The 25,651-nt window shown below is 32.0% G+C and overlaps 2 protein-coding genes across 4 annotated transcripts in view; one reads left to right on the top strand and one right to left on the bottom strand.

Annotated features, from left to right (window-relative positions):
* LOC126741170 (piezo-type mechanosensitive ion channel component-like) overlaps nt 1-25,651 on the top strand; it is a 213,716-nt gene that overhangs the window by 62,682 nt on the left and 125,383 nt on the right. For all 3 annotated transcript variants that reach the window (XM_050447517.1, XM_050447518.1, XM_050447519.1), the window contains 2 exons: nt 1,515-1,705; nt 3,329-3,633. In XM_050447517.1, coding sequence (XP_050303474.1) covers nt 1,515-1,705; nt 3,329-3,633 — 496 coding nt within the window. The remainder of the gene's footprint in view (nt 1-1,514; nt 1,706-3,328; nt 3,634-25,651) is intronic.
* LOC126741172 (uncharacterized) lies at nt 20,872-23,754 on the bottom strand. Its single transcript, XM_050447521.1, has 4 exons — nt 23,421-23,754; nt 23,254-23,355; nt 21,906-21,980; nt 20,872-21,343 (listed from the first exon to the last, which is right to left on the bottom strand). Exons 1-4 carry the CDS (start codon nt 23,629-23,631, stop codon nt 21,120-21,122), a joined length of 612 nt encoding a protein of 203 aa, XP_050303478.1. The 5' UTR covers nt 23,632-23,754; the 3' UTR covers nt 20,872-21,119.

Consider the following 25,651-nt stretch of genomic DNA (forward strand, 5'->3'; position numbering starts at 1 on the left):
CTGCAGGAAGGAGATGAAGAGCGAAGAATCACATTTTGTTTTGAAATGATGGAAAGAGCAAATAATGATAGGATTTTTTTAAGAAATATTTCTTTTACCGATGAATGTACATTTATCCTCAACAATGAACCAAATGTTCAGAATTTCCGGTATTGGAGCCAAGAAAATGAACATCGCTTTGTTGATACTCGGACACAATATCCCCAAAAAACAAATGTATTCGTGGGAATTATCGGACACCATATCATTGGACCCTTTTTTATGGACTATAACCTAACAGCTGAAACCTAAGTATTTGGACTTATTTCAAAATCAAATTGGACCCTCCTTGAAAGAAGTTGTTCAGGAAGATCAAATGATCTGGTACCAAATGGATGGTTGGCCGGCCCATAATGCCCGTATGGTTAGAGAGTGCTTGGAAAATGCTTTTAACGGCAATTATATTGGTACCGGATACTTTGGTCAGCCTGGTCACCTGATCTTTCATCGAATGACTTCTTTTTTGTGGGGTCATTTAAAAAGTGTCATTTATAAAAGTGTAAAATTTGAGAACCTTAACCAGTTACAGTTAGTCTAACCAGTTACGCTATTTTGTTAGAATGTAATAAAATTTCCCAATATCAACTTAGTAACGTTAGAAATGAATTTCATGATGGGTTAGGATATTGTTTAGCTGTTAATGGAGGGTTGTTTGAACATTTGATTAATTGATGTTTTTATGTAATTCTCTATTTTTAAAAAAGTTATTGTGTTTTATTTTAATTTATTTTTCCACACTTATTAAAATATTAAGAGTTCTATTCTCTCTTTTTTCGGAACTATTTTCGATCTTCTGAGTTAAACATTTACAATTATTTATTGCAATGTCTTTGGACTCGAATTTTCTAACAATAGGTTTAATAGTTGAAATGAGCCAGATAGGCTTAATGGGAAAATAAATTTAAAATATTTCAGATACTGCGATTGGTTTAATTAAATTCTAAGTATCGTAAAATTATTTTTTTAATAATCGATAATAATAATTGTTATTGGTTTAACTTCATCGTTATATTAAATAAAAGTTTAGATAAAAAACTAATGTTAACGTGTCTTACTTTGAATGTATGGTTGTGAGATTGATAAAACGGAAAAAAAACATTTCTTGTATTCGGCTGTACGTCAGATTTGACAAAGCCTTGTAACAAATTGTTTGCTGGTGGCTGGTGTCTGGTTTTACCTGAACCGAAAATTTGGTAATTTTGCAATTACATTTAATTGCATAATTCAAGATTCACTTATTAACATTTTTGAAACTTTGCACGAGGGTTTGCCAGATTGGTCTCTTCAAAAAGTTAACTTAAATTTTTTCTGTAAAATGTACAGGGAAGCCAATAATTGACACCCTTAAACTTTACATGAGATTTCCTATGTTCCGCTCGGCGACGCACCACCCGGTATATCTATCAAAGACGCTCAAGCTACTCATGGTTTAGTTAAGTGAATGAAATCTAAAACCAAATCCTTTTTTTTTATAGCTTTAAAAATGTAGGTTTCAAGGTTTGGAAAATTCACAAGGATCGGTTTTATAACCTTGCAAATCCGTTATGCTTCCAAATTCTAGCTAATATACAAGTGACATATTTTCAAAAAGAATTTAACAGAATCACATCTCCGCTATCACCAACGAAAATGAGCAAAATGTTAGCTGCTGAAAGCGCTATTAACAGTAAGTATTACTTAAACTCATTACAGTCCTAAATTAAAAAATGGAATAAGGATTAGCAAAAAATACTCTAATAAATACAAAAAAGTTATAAGATGTGTTTTCCCTATTAGATTAGCTGATTTCAGACCTGCTTAAATAAGGTATGCAGCTACATAGTAAGACATTTTCATTTTTTTATTTCTAATTATTGATATATATTTTCTTAAATCAGACGTACTAAAAAACAATGTGTATATATTATTTTTTGTGATTTCTTACTGAGTTTCCTTTAAAGATTCCAGTTATATTTTCCAATCACTTTAGATGGGTGAACTCCTAAAACATTTGCTAGACTCCTGTCCACGTTAACTGAATTTTAAGATTTTTACCAATCTGCTTCTTATCGGCCAATTGCTCAATTTGCACCAATTAGCCCTTCATTGTTTTATTGCTCCATGTTAGAACATAATCGCAGCTCCAAATTTACATTCAAATGTACGCGTGTAAAGTGGCAATTTTTAGACATCCTTCACCCACACACATAGTCATGGGAACACTCTATAATTTTGGGAAAAAGTACATAGTTATACCAATTCCAAACGGTTGCTTGCGGGGGTTTCTTGATAATTTCACAGAACAAGTCTTGATCTTTAATAAAGATAAATTGATCTAAATAACTTGATCTTTAATAAAGATAAAGACTTGGTGATTCATACTAATCAATTTTTTACCTAAATCTGTCAAGCATTGACTTGTTGCTATTGATACTCAAATTTTAAAAGCTGTTGAAACCAAACATTTTGGTTTATCCATAAATTACAAATTAAAATTTTAATTTCACTCCAATTCTTTAAATAAAAAACTAGCTTCAGGTTTTTATAATGTAATTGTTTTTGATGAGATTGATTCTAATCCCTTATATAATTTTTTTAATAAAATAAAGAAGGAACTTTATACAAGGTATTGCTGAACTATATATTTATATTTGAATGGAGAATTCCTTAACTGATTTTATTTAAAAAGTTCGTATAAACATGGGCCTAAAGTATTTGGTTTTTAACACATAGGATATTAAAATTTAATTTCCTTTTCAGTTTTTAACCATTTTGCAAAGACTGTTAAAGATATTGAACTGCATTTTGACACCAGATATTATAGTATAAAAACACACAATTTAAATTTTTATTTACTTTTTTCAGCAACCATAGGCGTGTGTGGTTTATGACAATAATATGATTTTGTTTTAATTATCAGTTAATTATAAACACATAAGCCTTTCTCATTTCTATTGTAAAACTTGCGAAAAATCGATAAAAATTTTTAATTTTTTTGTTGTTTTTTCATAAAGTGCATTCTGAAGAATTGCTGAAATAAATCAAGTTAGGTTTGCTCCTTGCCAGGAATTTTTCTTTGGTTAGTGTCAATTGCGATATATCAACAGGTACAAGAATAATCTTGACAATTTTTAAAACATGTGTTAAATAATTAAAAATAAAATTAATCGTTAACATTCTGTATGTTAAAAATCAAAGATTTTAAGCGCCACGTTCTACTTTTAAAAATATAAAAAAATAATTTTACTAATTTTAAAAATAGAAAAATTAAAATTTAGAATATAATTAAATTTATTTTTTTTTATTTTAGATAGTAAATGGTCTAAATTCAAACACATAATTGAAAGATGCAATAAAATAATGTATAGTTGCCTGCAAATCTACTTATTTCGGATAATCCTCATAATTGCTTGGTTCATGTGTCTTTATGATTTATGCGCTCTGTATATGCCTGCAGTAATACTGCTTACGTTGGCATGCATATTCAGAAGAAGTTTTGCGAAAATCGTCATATATTTTTTATCGATCACAGTTTCCGTTCTTATAATCCTGAGACTCTTCTACATGAGACTGATGCATACCGAACATTATAACTGGAATTATGAAGTCGCATATGTAAGTATATTTATATTTAATTTAGAAAGCCTCTTAATTAACCACAATTTTTTTATCTACTTGGTACACGACTATTGATGAATATTCTTTATGTTAACTGTAAATTTAGATGAATCCCCATAGGTCTATCCTTGCTTATGTATACAGGGTGTCTCACGACGAATAGACGCGATCGATATCTCAGAAACTAATTTATCAAAAATTGAAAATTTGGCAACATGGCACAGTCTAAGATATTTTGACAGTTGTGACGTTTCCGGTTATATCGGAAGTAGGTGTCAACTTCGTTATTTTAAATAGAACATCCTGTATATTTTTACATTTTTGGCTTTTACATGAAATTCTAGGTATATTTTATGTATAATGTCCTATACCTAAGTGTAAACATTTTTGACATATTTTTAATTTCATGTGAAAACCTATGTTTATAAGCCCTAACATAATTACCGATTACTCCCTTTTAGTAGCCTTTATTTATTGGTTAGTTTTGGTTTTATTTGAGAGGAAGGGCCACTTTAAAAGACTATTTTAATATTTAACTAAAAAAACGATACAGGGGTATCAAAAACTAGCAATAAAAATTAAAATAAAAAAATCATTAAAAGTCAATTTTTTTAAATAGAAACCCCCTATTTAAAATTTTTATAATTTTTTCATAAAGATAATTAAAAATAAGGTTAACTTTATATAAGGTTATCTAGTCCAAAAATTAATAGTTTCCGAAGTATTGGCAGTTTAAATTTGGCCTAATATTAAAAGCTCTACAGTAACACGGCTCAAGAATAATAGTTGATTAGTTGATCATGACGGTTGTCATAGTAACCGCTAGAAGCGGCAGTAAGACAATGGATTATATCACAGATTTAACTATATGCTACATTGAAAGCTACGCTGAAAAGTCGGGCGACATTTCGGGTGACGTTTCTGCCTATGCGAGTGTTTATCTGGAGCGTAGTTAAATTTGTGATTATATGCATTAAATTTATAAGTGACTTGCTATTTAAGTTTTCTTCGTAAAAGTGTAATTTAATGATAAATTAAGTAAAAAGTGTATATTTCTTTTATAATCCATTATCTTACTGTTGCTTGTAGCGATTGCTATGACAACCGTCATGGTCAACTAATCAACAAACCTTGAGTCGTGTACCGGGTGGCCAACTAAGAATGGACGTCGGCGATATCTCAGGCCCTAAGAGTCGTAGCGCCTTGAAAAAAAAATTTTTGTAATAAAATGGCCAAAAAAAAATGCTAGAAATTATTTTGAAGTTCATTGGTCAACCGCTAGAGGGCGCCTTCCGCCGCAGCTTCTTTTAATCTTAAAATTGCATTTTTGCCAAAAAACCTCCAATAACGTACACCTCAAAATATTATATTAATATTCTAGGAAGATTTCCTCACAAAAAAGTTTCTACAAAAATTCCTGTCAGTTGTCAAATAAAGTGGTGGGGGGCGTTTTTAGCTTGAATAAAGAAAACAGCTGAAAATCAGCTATGACTGGACCGTTTTTTTTTAAACATATTTTTTTTAAGTCTATTATTGCCTTATTTTTTCAACCAAAAAAAAATTTCAAATTACTTTTCCTAAAATCCGCTAGAGGGCGTTGACTCGTGACTAACCCTTTCTGACGGATTATTTTAAAAAACTCAAATGCAACTATATATATTTTTTTACGTCATTAAAAGCGGGGAAGAAAACCAAAGAAACTGGTGAAAAACGGCACTTCGATATCACTTGTTTAACTAAACTTATTAACAAAATAGTGTCCATTCGAAAATAAAAGTGATAAAAATGGCCATAAATTACTATTTGCTTAGACAAGCTGAATAAACTCGTATTAACTAAGTATTTTTAAAAAGAAACAAACTCAGTAGTGTTTTAGAAAATCCGAGCTATAGAATTGATCGTTATACGTTTATTTATACAGGGTGTTACCTAAATAAAGTTGACCAAATTGGCCTATTTTGGGAAAACTGTGCATACAGTTTATAGTTGTTCTATAGGAAAGTTTTGAAAATTTGGCACCATACCATACCATAGAAAAGTTAATTAAAGATACAACAATAAAATAATTTGACACTTGTAACAATTTTGATGATACCGGATGTAGATGAAAACTTGCTTATTTTAAATAGAACACTCTATAATATGTTATTTGATATTTAAATTCTACATACAATTTTAAGAAATCTTAGGTGGTACAATAAATAATATGTTATACACATAATTTATTTAGTGCCTCCCCAAATGTTCAAAATGCATTCCATCATTTTCTATGCACTGAAACATCTTTTGTTCGGTAGACAAAACTGCATTCTCTACCTCAGCAAATGAAAGAGTCTGCATGCAGTCCCTAATCCGGTCAATCATATTTTGTCGCGTCGTAGGTCTTGTTGCAAAAACAATTTCTTTAACTCGACCCCATAAATAAAAATCCAGGCACGTTAGGTCTGGTGATCTGGCCGGCCATGGAAAGGTACCGCCCCGTCCTATCCATCTACCAGGGTAGGTAGCATCTAAAAACTCCCGAACATTTCGGGCGAAATGTGCTGGACAGCCATCGTGCTGTAACATCATTCGTTGGCGAATTTCAAGTGGCACATCCTCTAATAAAATTGGCAATTTCTCCCTTAAAAACTGCAAATAATTTGCACCATTTAGTGCATTGTTAAAAAAAATGGGCCGATAATTCGACCTCCAAATATTCCGGCCCAACAAATTAAAGACCAACAGCCTTGATGCTGGACTTCTCGCATCCAGTGCGGATTCGTTGGTGACCAGTAATGAATATTGTGGAGATTCATGCCTCCATTGCTGTGAAATGTAGCCTCATCTGTTCACAATATGTTTGAAAGCACCTGAGGATCCTCTGCAATCATACCCAAAAGCCAGTGACAATGGTCTAGCCTTCGGTCAAAATCTTGTGCACTTAATTCTTGATGCAGGACTAAATGATATGGATAAAACCTGGAACAAGATGATGACTGCTGATTCAACAGAATAGACCAATCTGGTGCTTTTCGTGTAAAAATTAATTAATTTTAAATTTAAAGCATCATCATCAAAAAAAGAAATCTCTTTAGGAAAATTAAATCTCATCGCGTATAGTGAAGATTAATATCCAAAAGATCGTTTACCTGTACTCCTTAAGAATATTCTGAACAGTAGTTCGATTTACTCCCAGGTCGTGCGCTATTGTTCTAGTACTTAAGTGAGGATTAAACTCGACGTAGGCTAAAACATTTATTATGTTGTCTTCGGTGCGTCCCCTGCGTTGTCTCCGAAACACGGACAGCCGAACGTTTCCAGTCGTTCGCAAACGATGTATGTTCCGAAGAAAAACTTTTGCAGTAGGATGGCGTCTATCAGGATACTGATGCGCATACACCCTTGCAGCAACTGTGGCATTTCTCATACATTCAAAATAAGTACCTATTATGTCAAACGCCTCTTCGTTTGTGTAAAGCATTGTTAAACAAAGCAATACGAAAAACAGAGATAAAAGTTAAGGAACAAAAACTTGAACAAAACACAGAAAACTGGAACAATACGAACAACTGGCACAACACGAAAAACTGGAACAACACGGAAAACTGGAAAAACAAAGTTCACAATACGGCGAACTAACAAGAAAACTATTGGATGTCATTAGCGAGACTTAAAAACGCTTTAACAATCGCAAGAAGAGACGCTAAAATGACATTTAACTGAAATATTTACATATTTTGCTTCCATGGTTACCTGCCACTTTTGTTTCCATAGCCTACTAACTCAACTTTCCTATGCACAGTTTTCCCAAAATAGGTCCATTTGGTCAACTTGGTTTAGTTAACACCCTGTATAAATAAACGTATAACGATCAATCCTGTATGTCGGATTTTCTAAAAGAGTACTATGAGTTTGTTTGTTAAAAAAAATACTTATATAAAAGGAGTTTATTTAGTTTGTTTAGGCAAATAGGAGTTTATCGCCATTTTTGTCATTTTTATTTTCGAATGGACACTTTTTTTATATTTTTTGTTTAAGAAATGATATCGAAGTACCGTTTTCACCAGTTTCTTTGGTTTTCTTCCATGCTTTTAATGACGTAAAAAAATATATATAGTTGCATTTGAGTTTTTTGAAATAATGCATCAGAAAGGGTTAGTCACAAGTCAACGCCTTCTAGCGGATTTTAGGAAAAGTAATTTGAATTTTTTTTTTGGTTGAAAAAATAAGGCAACAATAGACTTAAAAAAAATATGTTTAAAAAAATCGGTCCAGTCATAGCTGATTTTCAGCTGTTTTCTTTATTCAAGCTAAAATCGCCCCCCACCATTTTATTTGACAACTGACAGAAATTTTTGTAGAAACTTTTTCGATCGCCGACGTCCATTCTTAGTTGGCCACCCGGTACAACTATAGGGCTTTTTTTAATATTAAGCCAAATTTAAACTGTCAATATTTCGAAAACTATAAGTTTTTGGATAAGATAACCTTATATAAAGTTAATCTTATTTTTAATTATCTTTATGAAAAAATTATAAAAATAAAAGGTTTCCGTTTTAAAAAATTGACTTTTAATGATTTTTTCATTTTAATTTTTAATGCTTTTGACCCCCCTAAATCTTTTTTTTATCCAAATATTAAAATAGTCTTTTAAGTGGTCCTTCCTCTCAAATAAAACCAAAACTAACCAATAAATAAAGGCTACTAAAAGGGAGTAATCGGTAATTATGTTAGGGCTAATAAACATAGGTTTTCACATGAAATTAAAAATATGTCAAAAACGGTTACACTTAGGTATAGGACATTATACATAAAATATACCTAGAATTTCATGTGGAAGCCAAAAATGTAAAAAGATACATGTTCCATTTAAAATAACTACGTTGACACCTACTTCCGGTATAACCAAAAACGTCACAACTGTCAAAATATTTTAGTTGTGTGGCTCCTATCGACTGTGCCATGTTGTCAAATTTTCAAAATTTAAAAAAAATTAGTTTCTGAGATATCGAGCGCGTCTATTCGTCGTGAGACACCCTGTATATACTGGAAATTGAAAGTTCTACGAAAAAGGCAAGGTAAAAATTGCGTATAAAAATTACATAAACATCATATAACACAAAAGTTATGTGTCCGCAACTCAAATCATTATAATAAAGTATTTATTTATTGATGGAATAAAATTTGCGATGCTTTTGCCAGATGTTCAATAAAATCTGTAAATAAAATAAAATTTCCACTTTTTTTATGGGTTTCTTAAATCTAAATAATTTATTTTAAGATGCACTGTAAATATTTAAAAACAAACAGATTTAAATAGGCACGCTTTGCAACAACTTTTGACAAAGTATTCTTTGAGATTTGATTGAATTAAATTAAAATACGAATTCATGATATTTTACTAGACTTTTTTAAGGCACTTTGTAAAACTTTGCGAAGGAGAGGCTTTAGTGTTCAGCCATTTATTCCAACACCTGGGTACCTTGGGGTTCCAATTTGTATTTCGTGTTATTTTTTTTATTTATTAATAGTATTTTAGAAGTAAAGACCATAAAAGCGTAGGCGATTATTCGGATATACAAAAAATATTTAAATAGTAATATAAAGTGGTCAGTTGAGAACAAAAATGATACTTTAATATAACTGGAAAATTAGTAAGTATCTTTTCATATAAAGCGAAAGATAACAGTGTAATAATTGACGAGGATCTTAGGTTTCATGAACAGGTACAAAATAATATTAGAAAGGGATTTTTTATGTCCATAAATTAATATATAAAAATAGACATATTTTAATTTTTTCTTAAAAAAAATTTATATAATAATCTTTTTCTATCTCAACTTAACTTAATAACTATTGCGATTTTCTTTATGGCCCCTGCTTAACCGCTATTGGCAAATATAAAATACAAAAGGTCCAGAATGCATGCTGCAAAGTTATTTATGGAATTCGCAAATATGACCATGTTTCACACTTAACATTCGAAAGTAACTTAGTATATGAAAAATCGTCGAAGGACAGCTATACATAATAGAAATTTAAGATACCGGCATCGAAATACTATACCACAATATAAAACTGCTATGTTGTATGCTACATATAAGATCATTTATGGTGGCCTATAAACTTTATATATCAGAATATACATCTTAATACCCGATAATTTGAAAACTTTTAATATCAACAAATATTTATTTTAATTCATTTAATATCGTTAATCATTTTAATCTTTCTTTTCTCTATTACCTTAGAACAGCAATATATAACCAGGAGTTGGCAAAATGGTGGGTGTCTCATTAAAATAATATTCATGTCATATGATTTTTTTTATGTGGATAGCTTTTACAGAAATGTGTTAATAGCCATAATTTATAAAATTATGTGGAATTTGGTTTAGTGAGAAAAGCAAAATTTGCTGAAATTTGCCTATCAAATGTTAGAATACTATTTTAGGGAAAAATAGTAAAACCACGATATTTAAAATAAAACCGATTTGTTAAACCCAATAATACAACGAGCCCGCTTAACGTGATAGCCTAAACTAAATCCCATTACATGTTTTTTTTTAAAAAACAACCTTCATTCTTGTTTATACTTTCTGGCGCGGTATCGTAGAAATGCTGAGTGGCCGTCTTTGCGTTCTTCTTGCTAACATTCGGCCATCCTGAGTTCTTGTTCTGGCCTCAGAACTCCAAAACTTAATTATTCTGAAAATAACATGTTAGCCATTATTCTAACCGTCAACGTCCGTTAATGGTCGTATACCAATCATACTCTGTCAACTATTTCATATGTTAACCATTTGCTAACCGTTCTTTATCTTATATGTTAGTCGTTTATTAACCATTGGGGGCGTTAGTCGTTTACTAACCATTGAGGGCGTTAGTCGTTTACTAACCGTTTCGCTTTCGTTAGTCTTTTACTAACCATTTTGCCGTGTTGTTAGCCGTATACTAACCTTTTGGTATGTTAGTCATTTACTAACCATTTTTACTATTGTTAGCCGTATACTAACCTTTTAGTACTATCCAGGGTTTCATGCTGTCGACTGCCACCACAGTCCGTTTCTTTCTACAACTTTCCCGTAGATCCTCCACTTCATACCGATCATTGGGAAGCACCTTGAACACCCTGAACGGTCTCTTGAACCTTGGGAGTAACTTCTTGCTTCCATCTGTAGCTGTTTAGCTGAGCATTATTGATTCGCACGAGCTGACCTTCTTCATACTTTGTCGCTTCAGCACGTTTCTTATCAAAACGTTCCTTTTGACGTCTCTGATCCTCAGAAATACGTCCTGATATCGTCTGGCGTAGTGCATGAATATCTACCCGACTTAAATCGGCTTGTACTTCGTTAAGGATATAAGACTCAGATATATGCCGAGGCTTAAATCCTGCCAATGCCTCAAGTGGCGACACCCCAGTACTCTTAGTGACAGTACAATTAATCGCACACTGAATCGGCTTCACATGGTCGTCCCAACGATCTTCTGGATTTCCCGCTGCCGTTAAAGCGAGGGCATTAAGTATGGTCCGATTGTACCGTTCACACTAACCGTTTGACCGCGGAGTGGCTACTGCGTTTAACGTATGCTTCACACCGTAATTGTCACAAAATAATTTAAATGTGCGCAAAGTAAAAGCAGTACCCCGATCACTTATAATCCTCGTTGGAGACCCGAATATGTACATATAGTTCAAAAGGGTTTTCGTCACATAACGCGCTCGAGTGTCTTTCACTGCTTCTACTATCACAAACTTTGTGAAAGCGTCCACGATAACCAATATAAAAGCATTACCTCGGCGACTTTTCACAAAGGGCCCGACATGATCTATATGAAGAGTATGAAATGGTATATCTATCTTAGAGATGGGATGTAGCATGCCTTCCTTTTTCCCAGAACGGTGCTTATAATATTGACACTTTAGACACGACTTAACGTATTTCTTGACAAAACGTCTCATGCCTGCAAACCAGTAATTTTCTTTTATCTTTTGGAGAGTTTTCTCCAGAGCAAAATGTCCCATTTCACCATGGCAATGCCGACAAATCTGCCACCTGACGTCTCGAGGAACAAGCCACACTTTGTTACCTCTTTCCAATTTTCTGAACACAATGCCTTTTTGAAGAGAATAATAATCAAAATACTGTTTCGTGTTTTTGGTAATATGTTTTTCTTGCAATATCTCGCGGATTAAACATACTTGCTCGTCTTGCATTTGTACAGCCAGCAGCCATTCACTTTCAGTAATATCTATCTGCGATAGTTCGATAGTATCTTGGATTAAGTCCCTGCTTAGAGCATCCACATGGGTCATTTGGGTGCCTGGGCGATGTTCTATGACAAAATTAAAGTCCTGGACTTCCAGCCACCACCGAGCTATGCGTGGAATTAAGTCCTTTTTTGTGAATGATGTCCGTAACGCACTGCAGTCCGTGACGACTTTAAATTTAATCCCTAGAAGGTAGGTGCGAAAGTGACGAAGTGCTAGTATTACTGCAAGAGTTTCCAATTCGTATGAATGGAATTTACGTTGTTCGGGCGATGTTTGTTTACTGTAATATGCAATGACACGCTTTTGCCCTGATGTGTCCTTCTGGAAGAGAATAGCTCCAAATCCCAGAGAACTCGCGTCTGTATGCAATTCAGTGTCTAGAGAAGGATCAAATACGCTTAAAATGGGCCTTGACGTAAGTACCAATTTTATTTTTTGAACTGCTGTCTCTTGTTCACCTCCCCAAACCCAAGGCGTGCTCTTTTTTAGTCAAACGAGTTAATGGCTCTACGATTCGTGAGTAATTGTCAACAAAACGACGGAAATAACCGGATAAACCCAGAAATTGTCGAATTTCTTTAACATTTTGAGGGCTCTTCATTTTCATGACAGTCTCAATCTTAGCTTTGCCTGGTCGTATACCAGCCGCACTCACTTCTCTTCCCAAATAATCAATCTGAGTTTTAAAAAACATACATTTTCCTAACTTCAGAGTTAAATTGTGCTCACGAAATTTACAAAGGACGAGTCTTAAACTAGTCAACCCTTCTTCAACTGAGTTACAAGGTATTATGATGTCGTCAATATATGGCAATGCGGTTTGGTTTTTCAGTTCTCCCAACACTTTATTAATAAGACGTTGAAAGACACTAGGCGCATTAGTAAGGCCAAACGGCATCCTAACAAATTTATAATGGCTGTCGGGCGTGACAAAAGCCGTCTTCTCAATGGAGTCAGCAGCCATTGGTACTTAATAAAATCCCGATGCGAGGTCAAGGGTAATAAATAGCCGTTTGCCACCACCAAACTTATCAATTTGTTCTTCAATCAAGGATAATGGATATTTATTCTTGATAGTAACAGCATTTAACCTTCTATAGTCGATGCACATCCGGAAGTCGTCAGTCTTTTTTCTGACAAGTATTACCGGACTGGCATATGGCGAGACTGATTCTCGAATTATGCCATTTTCTAGCAGCTCTTCAATAATTCCTGTCAAAACTTTCTTCTCGTAAATCGACATTCGGTATGGCCTATAAACTATTGGATCATCAGTTGTGCATCGAATATGCATTTCTTCAGTAGTAGTGCGACCAAGGTCTTTCAAGGATAAAGATATGCAATCACAATGCTCTTTGAGAAGTTTAAAAGTTTTTGTTTGTTCCGTTTCTGTCCAAGATTCCCCAAAGCTAATCATATTCGGTTGTAATTCGGCCTTAGATGCATTCGTCATATCGTAAATATCCTTATCGATACATAGTGGTGGTAATCTGCTTAAGGAAACCTTGAATTCTGATTTTTTCATAATCACTTTTTTGTCTCCTAGAAAATCCCTTGCGACGATTAAATCGTGCCTTAAATAATCATCGTCTAAAACTAAAACGGAAACGTCAACAACAGCTTCGTCAATAATTATTCGTAGTTGACACTTCAATTTCGTAGTAACTATGTTGCCTATAAAATATTTTAATGATATCACGGAATCGCCTTCTTTAATAACTGCCTCGATTTTCTTAGCGACCGATGATCTCATAACCGTACACTCGCTGCCGGTGTCTAACAAACATTTTATCCTACGCCCATTTATCAAAGCAGTTTTGATAAACATGTTCCGAATAATTATTTGTATTATAAATTGTATAATTGTTTTTATTTTGTAAGCACTGGCCTCGAGTGTGACCTAATTTATGACAGAGCTCGCACTCAATACGCTCTTTATAACAATCTCTTGCTCTATGGTTTTCGCCGGAATTAAAACAAGAAATGCGTTTTGACATTTTTCGGGGATCGAAAGTTTGGTAGGCTCTTTGTTCGCGCTTCCATTGCGCGTCACCCCCCATAGCGGATGTTAATGCGATTGGAAACTGGGTTACCTGGGCAGTTGACACACGTCGAAAATCAACTTTGGTTGGTTTTAAAACACCGACGCCAGTTAAATAGTTCGCCAATTCACCAATAGTTTTAAAATTTGCAGCGCGAGCTGATATTGCAACCGTATTATCACCCACTCCCTCTATTACACTATCTATTAAACATGCGTCCGGTATATTTAAATGCAATTTATTAAGCTTAGCAACCTTTTCGAAACAGTATTCGCCCAAATTTTGCTTAGATTGCGGCGTGTACATTACAGCATCTACTAATAATTTTCCAAATCTTATTGTGCTTGGAAAATTTAAGATTAAAAGGCCCTTTAATAGTTCCCAAGAATTTAACGTCATTTAAGAACCGTCGTACCATTTACGCATGTTTCCACGTAACCTACTGGTCGCTAATTTTACGGTAGTTAAATCATCCCATTTGTGACAAAATTTAGTTCTTCAACCCGCCGTATCCAGTCTTCCGCGGTTATAACGTTCGCATTCGGATCGAATATAGGTATAACAGTTTCAGTAATCGACGCACTCACAGTTGGAAAAGGAATAACAGAATTTGTACTCACTTGGGCCTGCAGTCTACTTATCTGCTTTTTCAACTTTTTTATTTGTTCCCGTGCTTCGCCATCAGAGTCAGCGAACGAAGAAAAGCTTGGAGAACGACGCCGTCTTTTTTGCTTCGGCGACAAGGGCGGTGTATAGGAGCGGGTCCTCTCTACCTTTTTACCTTCCATACTAGCACATACACTCGCACAATCACGAACACTAAAATTCACAATTCACAACCACCAAAGAGGTTAAAATATGGTCCCTTTTGTAAAAGACGCAAACTTGGGGTCTTATTCCACTTCTGACTTTGTTAGAATACTATTTTAGGGAAAAATAGTAAAACCACGATATTTAAAATAAAACCGATTTATTAAACCCAATAATACAACGAGCCCGCTTAACGTGATAGCCTAAACTAAATCCCATTACATGTTTTTTTTAAAAAACAACCTTCATTCTTGTTTATACTTTCTGGCGCGGTATCGTAGAAATGCTGAGTGGCCGTCTTTGCGTTCTTCTTGCTAACACAAAGGCACACAAATATTCTTTTATGTTAACTTATCCATATTTTGTTTTTTTGTAATTTTTTAAATTATTAATAAAAGTCGTTTATTATTATTATTAATGAACTCATACAAATTTAATAATGTATTGTTTAAACGTATCAAGAGTAGTTTTGATCAAAAATTGTATACCTCATCAAAAGTATATTACAAAACAATGTTTAATGATCCTACTTTGCCTGCATAATTTAAAATTATTCTATAAATGCTACCTGTACTGCACCTATATGATTTACTACAGACATAGACCTAATGCGTAGCCGATCGAGAGTTCTAGCCGTGACACTGGTTTCGTGGCGTCAAAATTGAAGCTGAGATTTGGTGGCGCACGCCGTACAGTGGAACGACTAAGTGGAGATACATACCGCGGGACCTAATATTTTACATTTTACAAGATAATATATTTTTTTTATTATTACGTATTTTTAGGTATATGATAAATGTTTTAAATATTTTTTATTATTTATTTTATTGGAGAAATATACATAAACGGTGTTTCAAATTCGTCTACCCTCAAAATACGAAAATGGATAATTTACCCCAAAGTTGCACATTATTTACTTGTAAATAATTGGCATATTCTTGCCATATAAAAAAAATATATATATTATATTTTATGTGGTTTTGAAGATTATTGAAAAAAAAACAATTTTTCAAAAACTTATTCTTGACACTTTTGTGTTATCTTGGTTGCTATGGGAAAGTTTTTGCATTGCTGTATTACTTTTTCGTAAAAATGTTAATGCCGAAAACAAAATTAGGTAGGTACCTACGGCAAATTTTTGTTGCTTATTTAAAAAATCGAAAATTTGAATGATTCCGAAATAATCAAAAAAAACCAAAAAAAAAAATTTTAAATCCATTTTAATTTTTTCTGAGCTTAAACAGGAATGCAGCAAGAGGAAGGTATTATTCTAAATAAAATTAAGATTGTAAAATGTAAGTTAAAAATAAAATTGTTAATTTACCCACCTAATTTAAATACCGAATTTTTATTATTTTTAAAACTCAAAGCGAGTATCAAAATAGTTTGGTAGTTTAAAATTTTAAATGCGTAATCTTACTATAAACTACAATAATAACTGCAGTAAAATATTATTTCGAATCAACGCAAAATATGTGCCCCAGCGCGGAATTTTTGCCATCGCGCATGATTTCGGCTTCTGTTGTGAGGTATCGATGGAAGCGGGGATATGTGTCCAGGCTAGAGCTATCGATCGGCTACGCCTAATGTTACTATAGTATAGTCTATTTAAAATGAATAATTCGAACGGCGCTAAAATTGGGGAACGGTCAAGAATCCACAACAAGGTACTAAAAAAAATAAACAAAATATATGCGAGCCGGCCTGGTATACTTTAGGCTGTCTGACCACGAAATCACCAGCCTCCGGACCGTTCAACGATCAATTTTTTGGCAGAGAGAGATACGCCGATGAGAGCGCAATATCGTGTAACAGACGAGGAAAAAGACTGCGAAGTCGAGCTCGAGGGTTTGATTGTTGGACGGGCCGTGGTTTTACATGTGCGGGCGGCTGGGGATTATATTTTATTTCTAATTTCTATTATTTTATATTTAAATATCTGTTTGGCAGGTATTTAAAAGTGTGCTCTCTTATTGTCGTTTCTTTATCGCTTTATTTTGTAGTTTTTGGGAGTTCTTTTTATAAGCTGTTTTTTGTTCTGTTTTTGCTGTGTTGTTGCTGTTTTTGTTGTTGCTGCTGTGTTGCTGTTTTTGTTGTTGTTGCAGTGTTGCTGTTTTTGTTGCTAAATACGTTTTTTTGTCGTTAATTTTCGTAAATTATTCGATAGACGCAGGAAATGTCATTGATCATTCTGTAAAACGAAAAAAATTTGATAAAAAACTTTTAGAAAAATTGATGATAGCGACAAAAATGTTATTCGTCGATCTATTTATCAATATTATAGTGAAAACAAAGTTCCATCATTAGAAGACATTCAAAGAAAGCTACTTACGGATTATCCCGACTACAAATATAAAAGTCTTGCTACATTACGTTGTGTATTAGAAGAATGTGGATTTAAATATAAAAAGATAAAAGGATGGTTATTATGGAATCTCCTCGAATTGTAACATGGCGAAAGGAATATTTAGAAAAAATAAAGGAATACCGTCAATTAAACAGGAACATAGTTTACCTAGATGAAACTTGGTATGATACTCATGATGTCTTTAAGTATGGTTGGGTGGACGACACTAAAAAGTGCTCACTAAGTGGACCAAGTTCCCGCGGTAAACGTGTTATAATTTTACACGCAGGTGGTGATAACGGCTTCATCCCCAATGCGTTGTTGTTGTCGGCCAAAAATATAAAGGATTCGTCGGCTGATTACCATGAGGACATGGCAGCCAATCTATTTGAAAAATGGTTTGCTGAGCAATTGATTCCCAATTTACCTGAAAACTCGGTGATTGTGATGGACAACGCGTCGTACCATTCGCGTGTACATCAAAAAATCCCAAATAATTCCACAAAAAAGGATGAAATTCTTAAATTTATGGAAAGCAAAAATATGAACATTCCACAAAAAGCCACAAATAAAATGTTATTAGAATCCATAAAAAATGAACATTTTAAAAAAGAATACGTTATCGATAAACTCTGCGAGGCAAATGGCCACACTGTGTTACATCTACCTCCGTACTACTGTATTTTTAATCCTATAAAGATGATTTGGGCTACTTTAAAGGACCGAATTAGAAAATATAATCAATCTCCAACTAACGATACTTTCGTATTAGAAACTATAAGGGCAGTTGTAGAAGAAATTAATAAAACAGACATATGGAGGAATTGTGTTCGGAGTGTTATTGAAAAAGAGAATGAGTATGGTATTTTACCTCATGTTAACCCCATTATTATAAATCCAAGTTTGGACTCCAGTTCCGAAGATTCAAACAGTGATTTTTGAGTTTTTTTATAAATATTTTAATTACTAAGTATAATGAATAATAATAAATATAATAAGTTTATAAATCCTCGTATAAATCATTTGAATTACATCATCCATCCTTCGCTTACTTTTACTGAATGTAATTAGTTTTTATCTATACAGGGTACCTATTCAAATTTAAGTTCAATATGTTATAACAAAACTACTAAAAAAAGTATATAAAATATTAGCTAAATAATAAAACATGCGTAACATTACAAAATCCTAAAATAGAGTGATTTATGGCCATATGCATCGTTGTCTTTAAGCTCCGCTTTAGGCTTAAGCCACTGATTTTACATGTAAAATCGAAGGCTTAAGCCAATATGGCCATTAAAATTTTAATAAATATAACCAATTAATAGATTTTTAAAATATTTTAAGAAATAATAGCTCTCTATTTTTTGCACGCCTATGCTTTATAAAGAAGATGCCGCTTATTTATTGTGATTTGGTTTTTTTGCTGTTCGAATTCATTTTAAATATACTATATATCTTTTTTAAATTACCAAATAGCCTTATTGATAATCGTATGTTTATATCGAAATATTCTGTTAATCTACCAGTATAATCGAAATAATCTTCTTTACCTTTTATTTATAGCTGGAATAAGAGACTCTCAATTCCCTTTTTAGTATTTGTCATCTCTACAATAAAATGCAAGATAAAAGAAATAAAATATTTAATATTACCTTACCCCAACATAAAAGAAATATAATTAGTATATGCATATGTAGTTTGGCGGAATCATTTTGATTGGTCGGTCAGTACAAATAGTTAAACATACATATTATATTTTCTAGTACCTATCTGGGATGACGCTTTAGTAAAATTTGTAAGTTATTATGGTCTTTAATATACATCAGGAGCATACATTTCAAGAGATGTGTTAAATTTGCAATTTGTATATTCACATTATAAATATGATATATTTAACATTTTGCAGTCCGACAGTCAGATAATCGTAGAAAAAAGGACCTTATAGAACACGGTACTCCTTTAGCTATTTTTATATATAATTTATAATAAAAATAATAATACTAATAATATATTTTTACAAACATGAAAATAAATAGTTGTTAAAAAAATGAATAGTTAAATTTTTAAATTGCCTAGCGCTGCTGCAACATCAAAGACAATAAACATATAACAGCGTAATCCCTGAGGTAATTTTATCTTATAATCATAAATAAAGGATCAATCACTCATAAATTATTTAGGATTTTATTAAGAAAAAGTTCGTTTAATTTATGATAATGATAACACAGACATAAATTCAAATACAATTAAAATACCACTTAGAGTTAGTATACATAATTATCTATGTTTTACCGTTGATTGAATATTTGGGAAGATACGCAATCCTGTGTTAAAAAGTGTACCCGGTCGACTATCGGATTGCCGTTCAGTTTCGTGCACCGTGTGGTGCTGCCACGAAGCGTCAAATCTAGGAACGATTTATTTTAGCTGCGTGGACTTGGCTTTTGGCATCTTTGAGTCAGGTTTTCAACAACGCTGGAATCTCCGGTTACGCGGCCGAGTTGGATATTTTTTTAAGATATGGGATGATGCTGCCAACTATGTTTTTATTATTTTTTTTTGAACATACAACACGGTATCATTTATGTGGTGGTCAAGTGATAAGTGATATACTTAAGGGTGGAGACATATTGAAATTTCTTAAAAGTTAAATTTAAAAAACAAATAATTACTTAAAAATTAATACAAAAATATATATAAAAAGCTATTTTTACAAAATTACCAACAAAGTTTAATACAAGTTATAATTCCAACAAACATTATGTTTCCTCCATTTTGTGTTCAAGAGGGTCAAGTTTTTAAATAAAAAGCCCGTTGCACTTAATTAACTAAAAACTAATATCCAAAAAATATGTGGAACAAATTTTAAGATATAAGTAGATTTCACGTAAATTTTATAGAATAATTGAAATAATTCATAAGACTTAATACCGATTGTAATATAACTTCTTGATCAATAATTTTTTGTAAAAAGTAACCCATTTTGTCATGTGATTCAATATCTAAAAAATTGTGCAGCGTAGTGAGATCTGTAAAGTAAGGGGTTGTGAGTGAGGATGTTAATAGAAATAGAAAATAGGCCACATTTTAAGTTTTAAGCGACACAGGAAAATTCTCAATTGCCAGTTGTTACAACTATACTTAAAACTATAAAAAGATACCTAGTAACAAAAAAAAAACATTTTGTTTAAATACCCCGCATCACGGTTATACAGGACGTCAATAGAGGTGGTATAATTAGAGGAAAGTTGAGCAATATAGTGTCCTTTTATAATAAAATCTAAATACTTCCTAAATTTTGCAAAAAACTGAAATTTGGCAAAATCATTTTATTTTTTTTCTGGCGTTATTTCAAAATATATGACAAAAGTATTTATTAAATGAATAAATTATTGTGACCACTTTTTCTCGCCTATAGGATGACACCAATTTAAAATACGACGTTCTGTCTTTAAAGAGCCATCATCAACTTTGTTTTTCTTTGTCGGCACTATATTGACCATTTGCAGTTTAACGACGCGGGAATCTTTGGGTGCCCGGCCGTGTTGTTATTTTTTTAAGACAAAGGCGATGATGATAACAGCGCTTTTATTTATTTTGTTATTGCCGATATTTAAATGCGCTGTGATCTCGCATAAATAACTAGATAAATGTGGTGGTCAAGTAATGTATTGGAAGGTGCTATCTCTTACAACTTAAATTTTATTAACAAATAATAAATGACTTACCAAAATCCTTTTTTGAGACAAAACAATAAATAAATAAAAACAAAACAAAAATTCAATAAGCTTTTAATAAGATAAATAAGAATAAGACTTATAATAAAGAGAAAGTGCCAAATGTCGCTCATTGGTCGTCCAAACTTTTTTCCTCGTTGGAGATAACTGCATGTTAATTAGTGTTTTTACAGCTGTACTTTTTCCTTTAAGTAAATTTGCCAAAAAGTTTTTAGACGCTAGATTTGCTTTCTTTTTAAGGCGTAAATACTTATTTTTTTGAGCTTTAAACTTTTTTTTTTAATGTTAGTTAACGTTTAAAGTTAACTGAACACTTAAAACTCTTGATTTTTTTTTAATATTAGATTTTGTGGAAGATGGAGTATCTGGATAATCTACAGTGAACTTTAGAACTGTCTGTGTGCTTTGAGGACTGGGACTGTGACGTACAAGTTTAACTTTTTCATGTTGGTCACCGACAATCTCATCTTCGTGAAGCCTCTTACGAGAATAAGTTTTTAATTGTTTATCTGAAATATAAAACAATTTATCCATCTTATAAAACATAAAGGGGTCATTCAAAAAAGTTAGCTATACAGTGCTTTCATTTCAAAACGAACCATCCTTAATAACTTCTCAAAAAAAAACTTCCTAAAAAAAACACGTGAATTTAGATATACAGGAGGACGTTTAATTTTATATTTTAACTAGGAATAAATTTCTTAAATGGAAAAAAAGTTTATTAAGTTGTATCATTATATTACAACCAGCCAGTTAAAGCAAAATTTGTTCTATATCACTAAAAATAGCAGGTGTAGAATTATTTTTGAACAATTGCTAAAGAATATTCAAATTCTTTAAAAAAACTAAAGTTTAAAAGAAAATTTTAATTTCCTTTATTTAGAAACATATGGTTGATCATTCTCACATATGCTTACTTGTTGACATATGCTTGATCTATTCGAAGACCAGAATAGATCAAGTGTTACCAATTTTACCAATTTTTAAAGAATATATATCTCCTTAAAATTCAAGTAATTCATTTCTTATTTAGATTTTATTGCAAGCAAAAGCAAATTTGTAAAAATTTACCATTTTTTAAACTATGCTGCAAAATATCAACTTGAATATGCGTGCCAGGCAATACATTTGTATCAATTGTAGTATCTACAAATAAAAACTTTCTAAAAACTTGTATTATACTATCTGGTAAATTTAGAGACATTTAAGTACAAGTGCTCAAAATTGACCAGTGCATTCAGTTTTTTGTTTATTAAATATTAGGATTATTATAAATATATATAATAATATTACGATTTTCGAAACACCGTCAAAGGCTAAAGTATCTAACAGAAAATTGAAAAGTAATCACCTAAAAGTAGTTTTCACTATATTTTATTACTTAGATCTGTTATAAGTTACTTATTTTATTGAGTATTACGTCACTTATAGCAAAAATCAATTTAGAAAATACCATTAAAAATACATTACTTGTAATAATCAATATTTAACAACTGAAAAAGATTTTATTAAAGATATCTTAATACAAAAAAATTATTTTAGTTTGTTAGTTTAATTAGAGTTTGATAATGCACGTATAAAATTGAATCAACCAATTTTTACGACAAATCTTATTTTACTATTTATTCCAGGTTTTTCTTATAAGATAAAAAGCATTGCTAAAAAATTTAACATAAGAATTACTTTTAAATCACAAAACACATTACGATATTTATTAAGAAAAACTTAACCTTTCAATTAAAATGAACTTAATAAAAATCTAATATATAAAATTCTTTGTACTTGTGGTAAATTTTACATAGGTGAAACCTGTAGACTATTACCAATAAGAATTAATGAACATAAATCTTACATAAATAAATATATACCTATAGATATAAATATAGACTCTATAAATAAAATGTAATATCCTATAAAAAGCTTCTTTATCCCGCCCAAAAATGTTTGTGTAACGTCTTTAACATCTTCTAGTTAGCAAATTAAGTGGCCTGTTAAATTTAAAATATTTATTTGCTGTAGAACTTTTTTTGAAAAGCGAAGCTTTCTTAAAATAAATAGGCATTTCCAAATTTTGCTAAAAAACAAACAAACTTTTTATCCTAAAATGATGAGATCTATCGTCCATTTACATTTGTGCATTAAAAGAATTATCCTGCTATAAGTAAGTAATATATAATAATAATTATAGTTATAATAATATTATAATACTTATTTTCGTAATAGGTAAGGTTTGTCACAAACTTGTAAAAGGGTTTGAAAATATGCAAAAGGGCAAATAGGAATATTTTCAGTAATGCGAGCACGAGAGTAAACATTAAAAGTATACCCACTCATGTACTTTTAATACAACAGTTAAAAAAATCTGCCTATAAAAAATAAAGTGTCAAGTTTAAGTAATATTATAATATTCTTTACTTACCATTTTCCCAATTTATTGATGAAACTTTTGCATCTAAACTCTCAAGGCTTTGAGCGTTACATGAGGTATCAGGCAAAGAAATTGTGTTTTTAGAGGCCGATTCTATAATTTAGAGTAAATTTATAACACTAATTTGGAAGGAAACAGTAAAATATCACAAATAATACCTTTCCATGGAATTGGTACAGCTGATTTTAAAAGTCTCTTTCGCTTATTACTTACTGCAATATATATTTGGTCAAAATGTTTCTCGCAAACCACTTTGTTTTTTAATAAATTTTCATCCATAACATATGTTTCCGCATTGCCTATATTTTCTATCCACTGGCTAAGCAACACTGGTTTTAAAATTGGAAATTTGAAAAAAACTGAGAACATTGTTTTTACATTTTCTTACATTATTGCACCCACGATACGCACACTGATTAATTTTGCCTAAAGGAGCCATTGTCTCACAAACTAAACACATTTACATATATCTATCTATTTGTGATTATGATATCCAAGAAATTTTTTTAACAACTACCAAATTGCAATACGGGAAACACGAACCTGTGCAAAAACTCTCCCACACGACTCAGGGATGATCGGCCGATTACTAATGAGAAGCGACGGACGAAATTATTTTCGCGCATACTGGAGAGAATCGCCATCTATTTTTCACGCATATTTGCGGTCACGCTTTAGCCCATAAGGTTGCGTATCTTCCCAAATATTCAATCAACGGTTTTACATAGGAGTCCGTAAATTTTTAACAAAATAAAAACGTACTAGGTATATTTTAACTTCAATATATTTTAATCTCTAACTTTAAACAGTTTTGTTAAGTAGTCACAAGATAATATTAAAATAATAATTTTATAAGATAAAAGATTCATAAATATTTTCATCTTATTTAAATAAATCAACACGATGGAACTTCCGCGCATTTTACTGGCCAGGTCAAAAAATATTTGAATATTTGAAATGTGAAGAATTTCCAGGACTATGGATTAGTCGCGGTGGTTCTATTAGGTGGTCTCCAAAATATCCCGATCTCACACCATTGTTTATGGGGCTAGTTTAAGGATGAGGTATACATTTTGAAAGTCGATACTCAAGGCTCTAATTGGACGCATAATAAATGCAACAATGTTTGTCAAAGAAAGGCATGAATCACTTAGAAAAGGAACAAGCAGTCCTTTGCAAACGTAGTAGAATGTTTTTAGAGGTTAATGGACATTTGTTAAATCAGCGCTTTATTTAAATAAATTAAGACCATGTTAAAGTAGAAAATTTTGTTTATTTGCGATTACGGTATATTTTAACAACAAATGAGAACAGTATATGAGAAAAACATGTGGATTTTTAAAAATTGTTTTCACGTATACAATAGTCATCTGGAGGTTGGTGCGTTCTTCCCAACTTTTTATGAAACAATGACTAACCTTATTTCCTGAAAAGTAAAATGGAACGGCCTAATATTTTGCAAAAAATAGAGGTAAATATTTGAGATCAAATGGAGAGGGGCAACAAGAAACCAATTCTTTGTTCCTTTACGAGTGTATTTAAAACCCGGTGCACAAAAATAGTTGATTTATTTATTATACATGTGCACTTTAAAATATGATTTCAATTTAAAAGTCGCGAATATTTTGACTTGAACTAACTTGAAGATTCGTTAAGCTTGTGTCCAACTACCACATACCAATACATTGGCAACCACGTGTCTCCAGAGAAGGCGATCCTCGCGCGGTGTATCCGCCGCCCGCGCCACCGAGATGATTCCCGGATGCCGAAAAACAGCTGGTATACTCCCGGAAAAAAGCAAATCGATGAGGACAAGGATTTATCAATATTTAATTTTATATTGTAAATTCCATGCGTATAGAAAGAGCAGAAATAGCTCGTCTAGGATCAGCTCCCTTCTAAGATTCGGTATACCATCGTTGATCTTGAGGATGTTTTAGAGAAATTGTACATAATTGTAGACATTAGCAAGTTCTTCACACTGCATTTTAAATTAATAGATATATTCTGATATATTGTATAATGATAGAATATATAACGTTCAATCACGGCCAGACTTTAATGTCTCTTACTACCTCTTAAAAGTTATCTATACCATATTGTAGCATTTTTACCGTTTGTTAAGTGTAAATTCAATAAGAATTATAAAAAAACAGAGAATAAAACTCTAAATAATAAACTTAACAAATAATTCTTTAAATAAAAGGCTCAAAATACCTCATTCTCTAGCTAAACAAAAGATTAGCTTAACGTAAAAGTTATTTCTTACATCCAAGAGTTTGAGATAAAATAGAATTGGCAAATTCAACATTTTTGTTTCTCAACTCCTCTAAATTCATTGGCATTCTGTTATAATGTTTCTAAATGGTCTCCTTAAAATAACCCCATA

Source organism: Anthonomus grandis, chromosome 10 (assembly GCF_022605725.1).
Source record: "Anthonomus grandis grandis chromosome 10, icAntGran1.3, whole genome shotgun sequence".
NCBI lineage: Eukaryota > Metazoa > Arthropoda > Insecta > Coleoptera > Curculionidae > Anthonomus > Anthonomus grandis.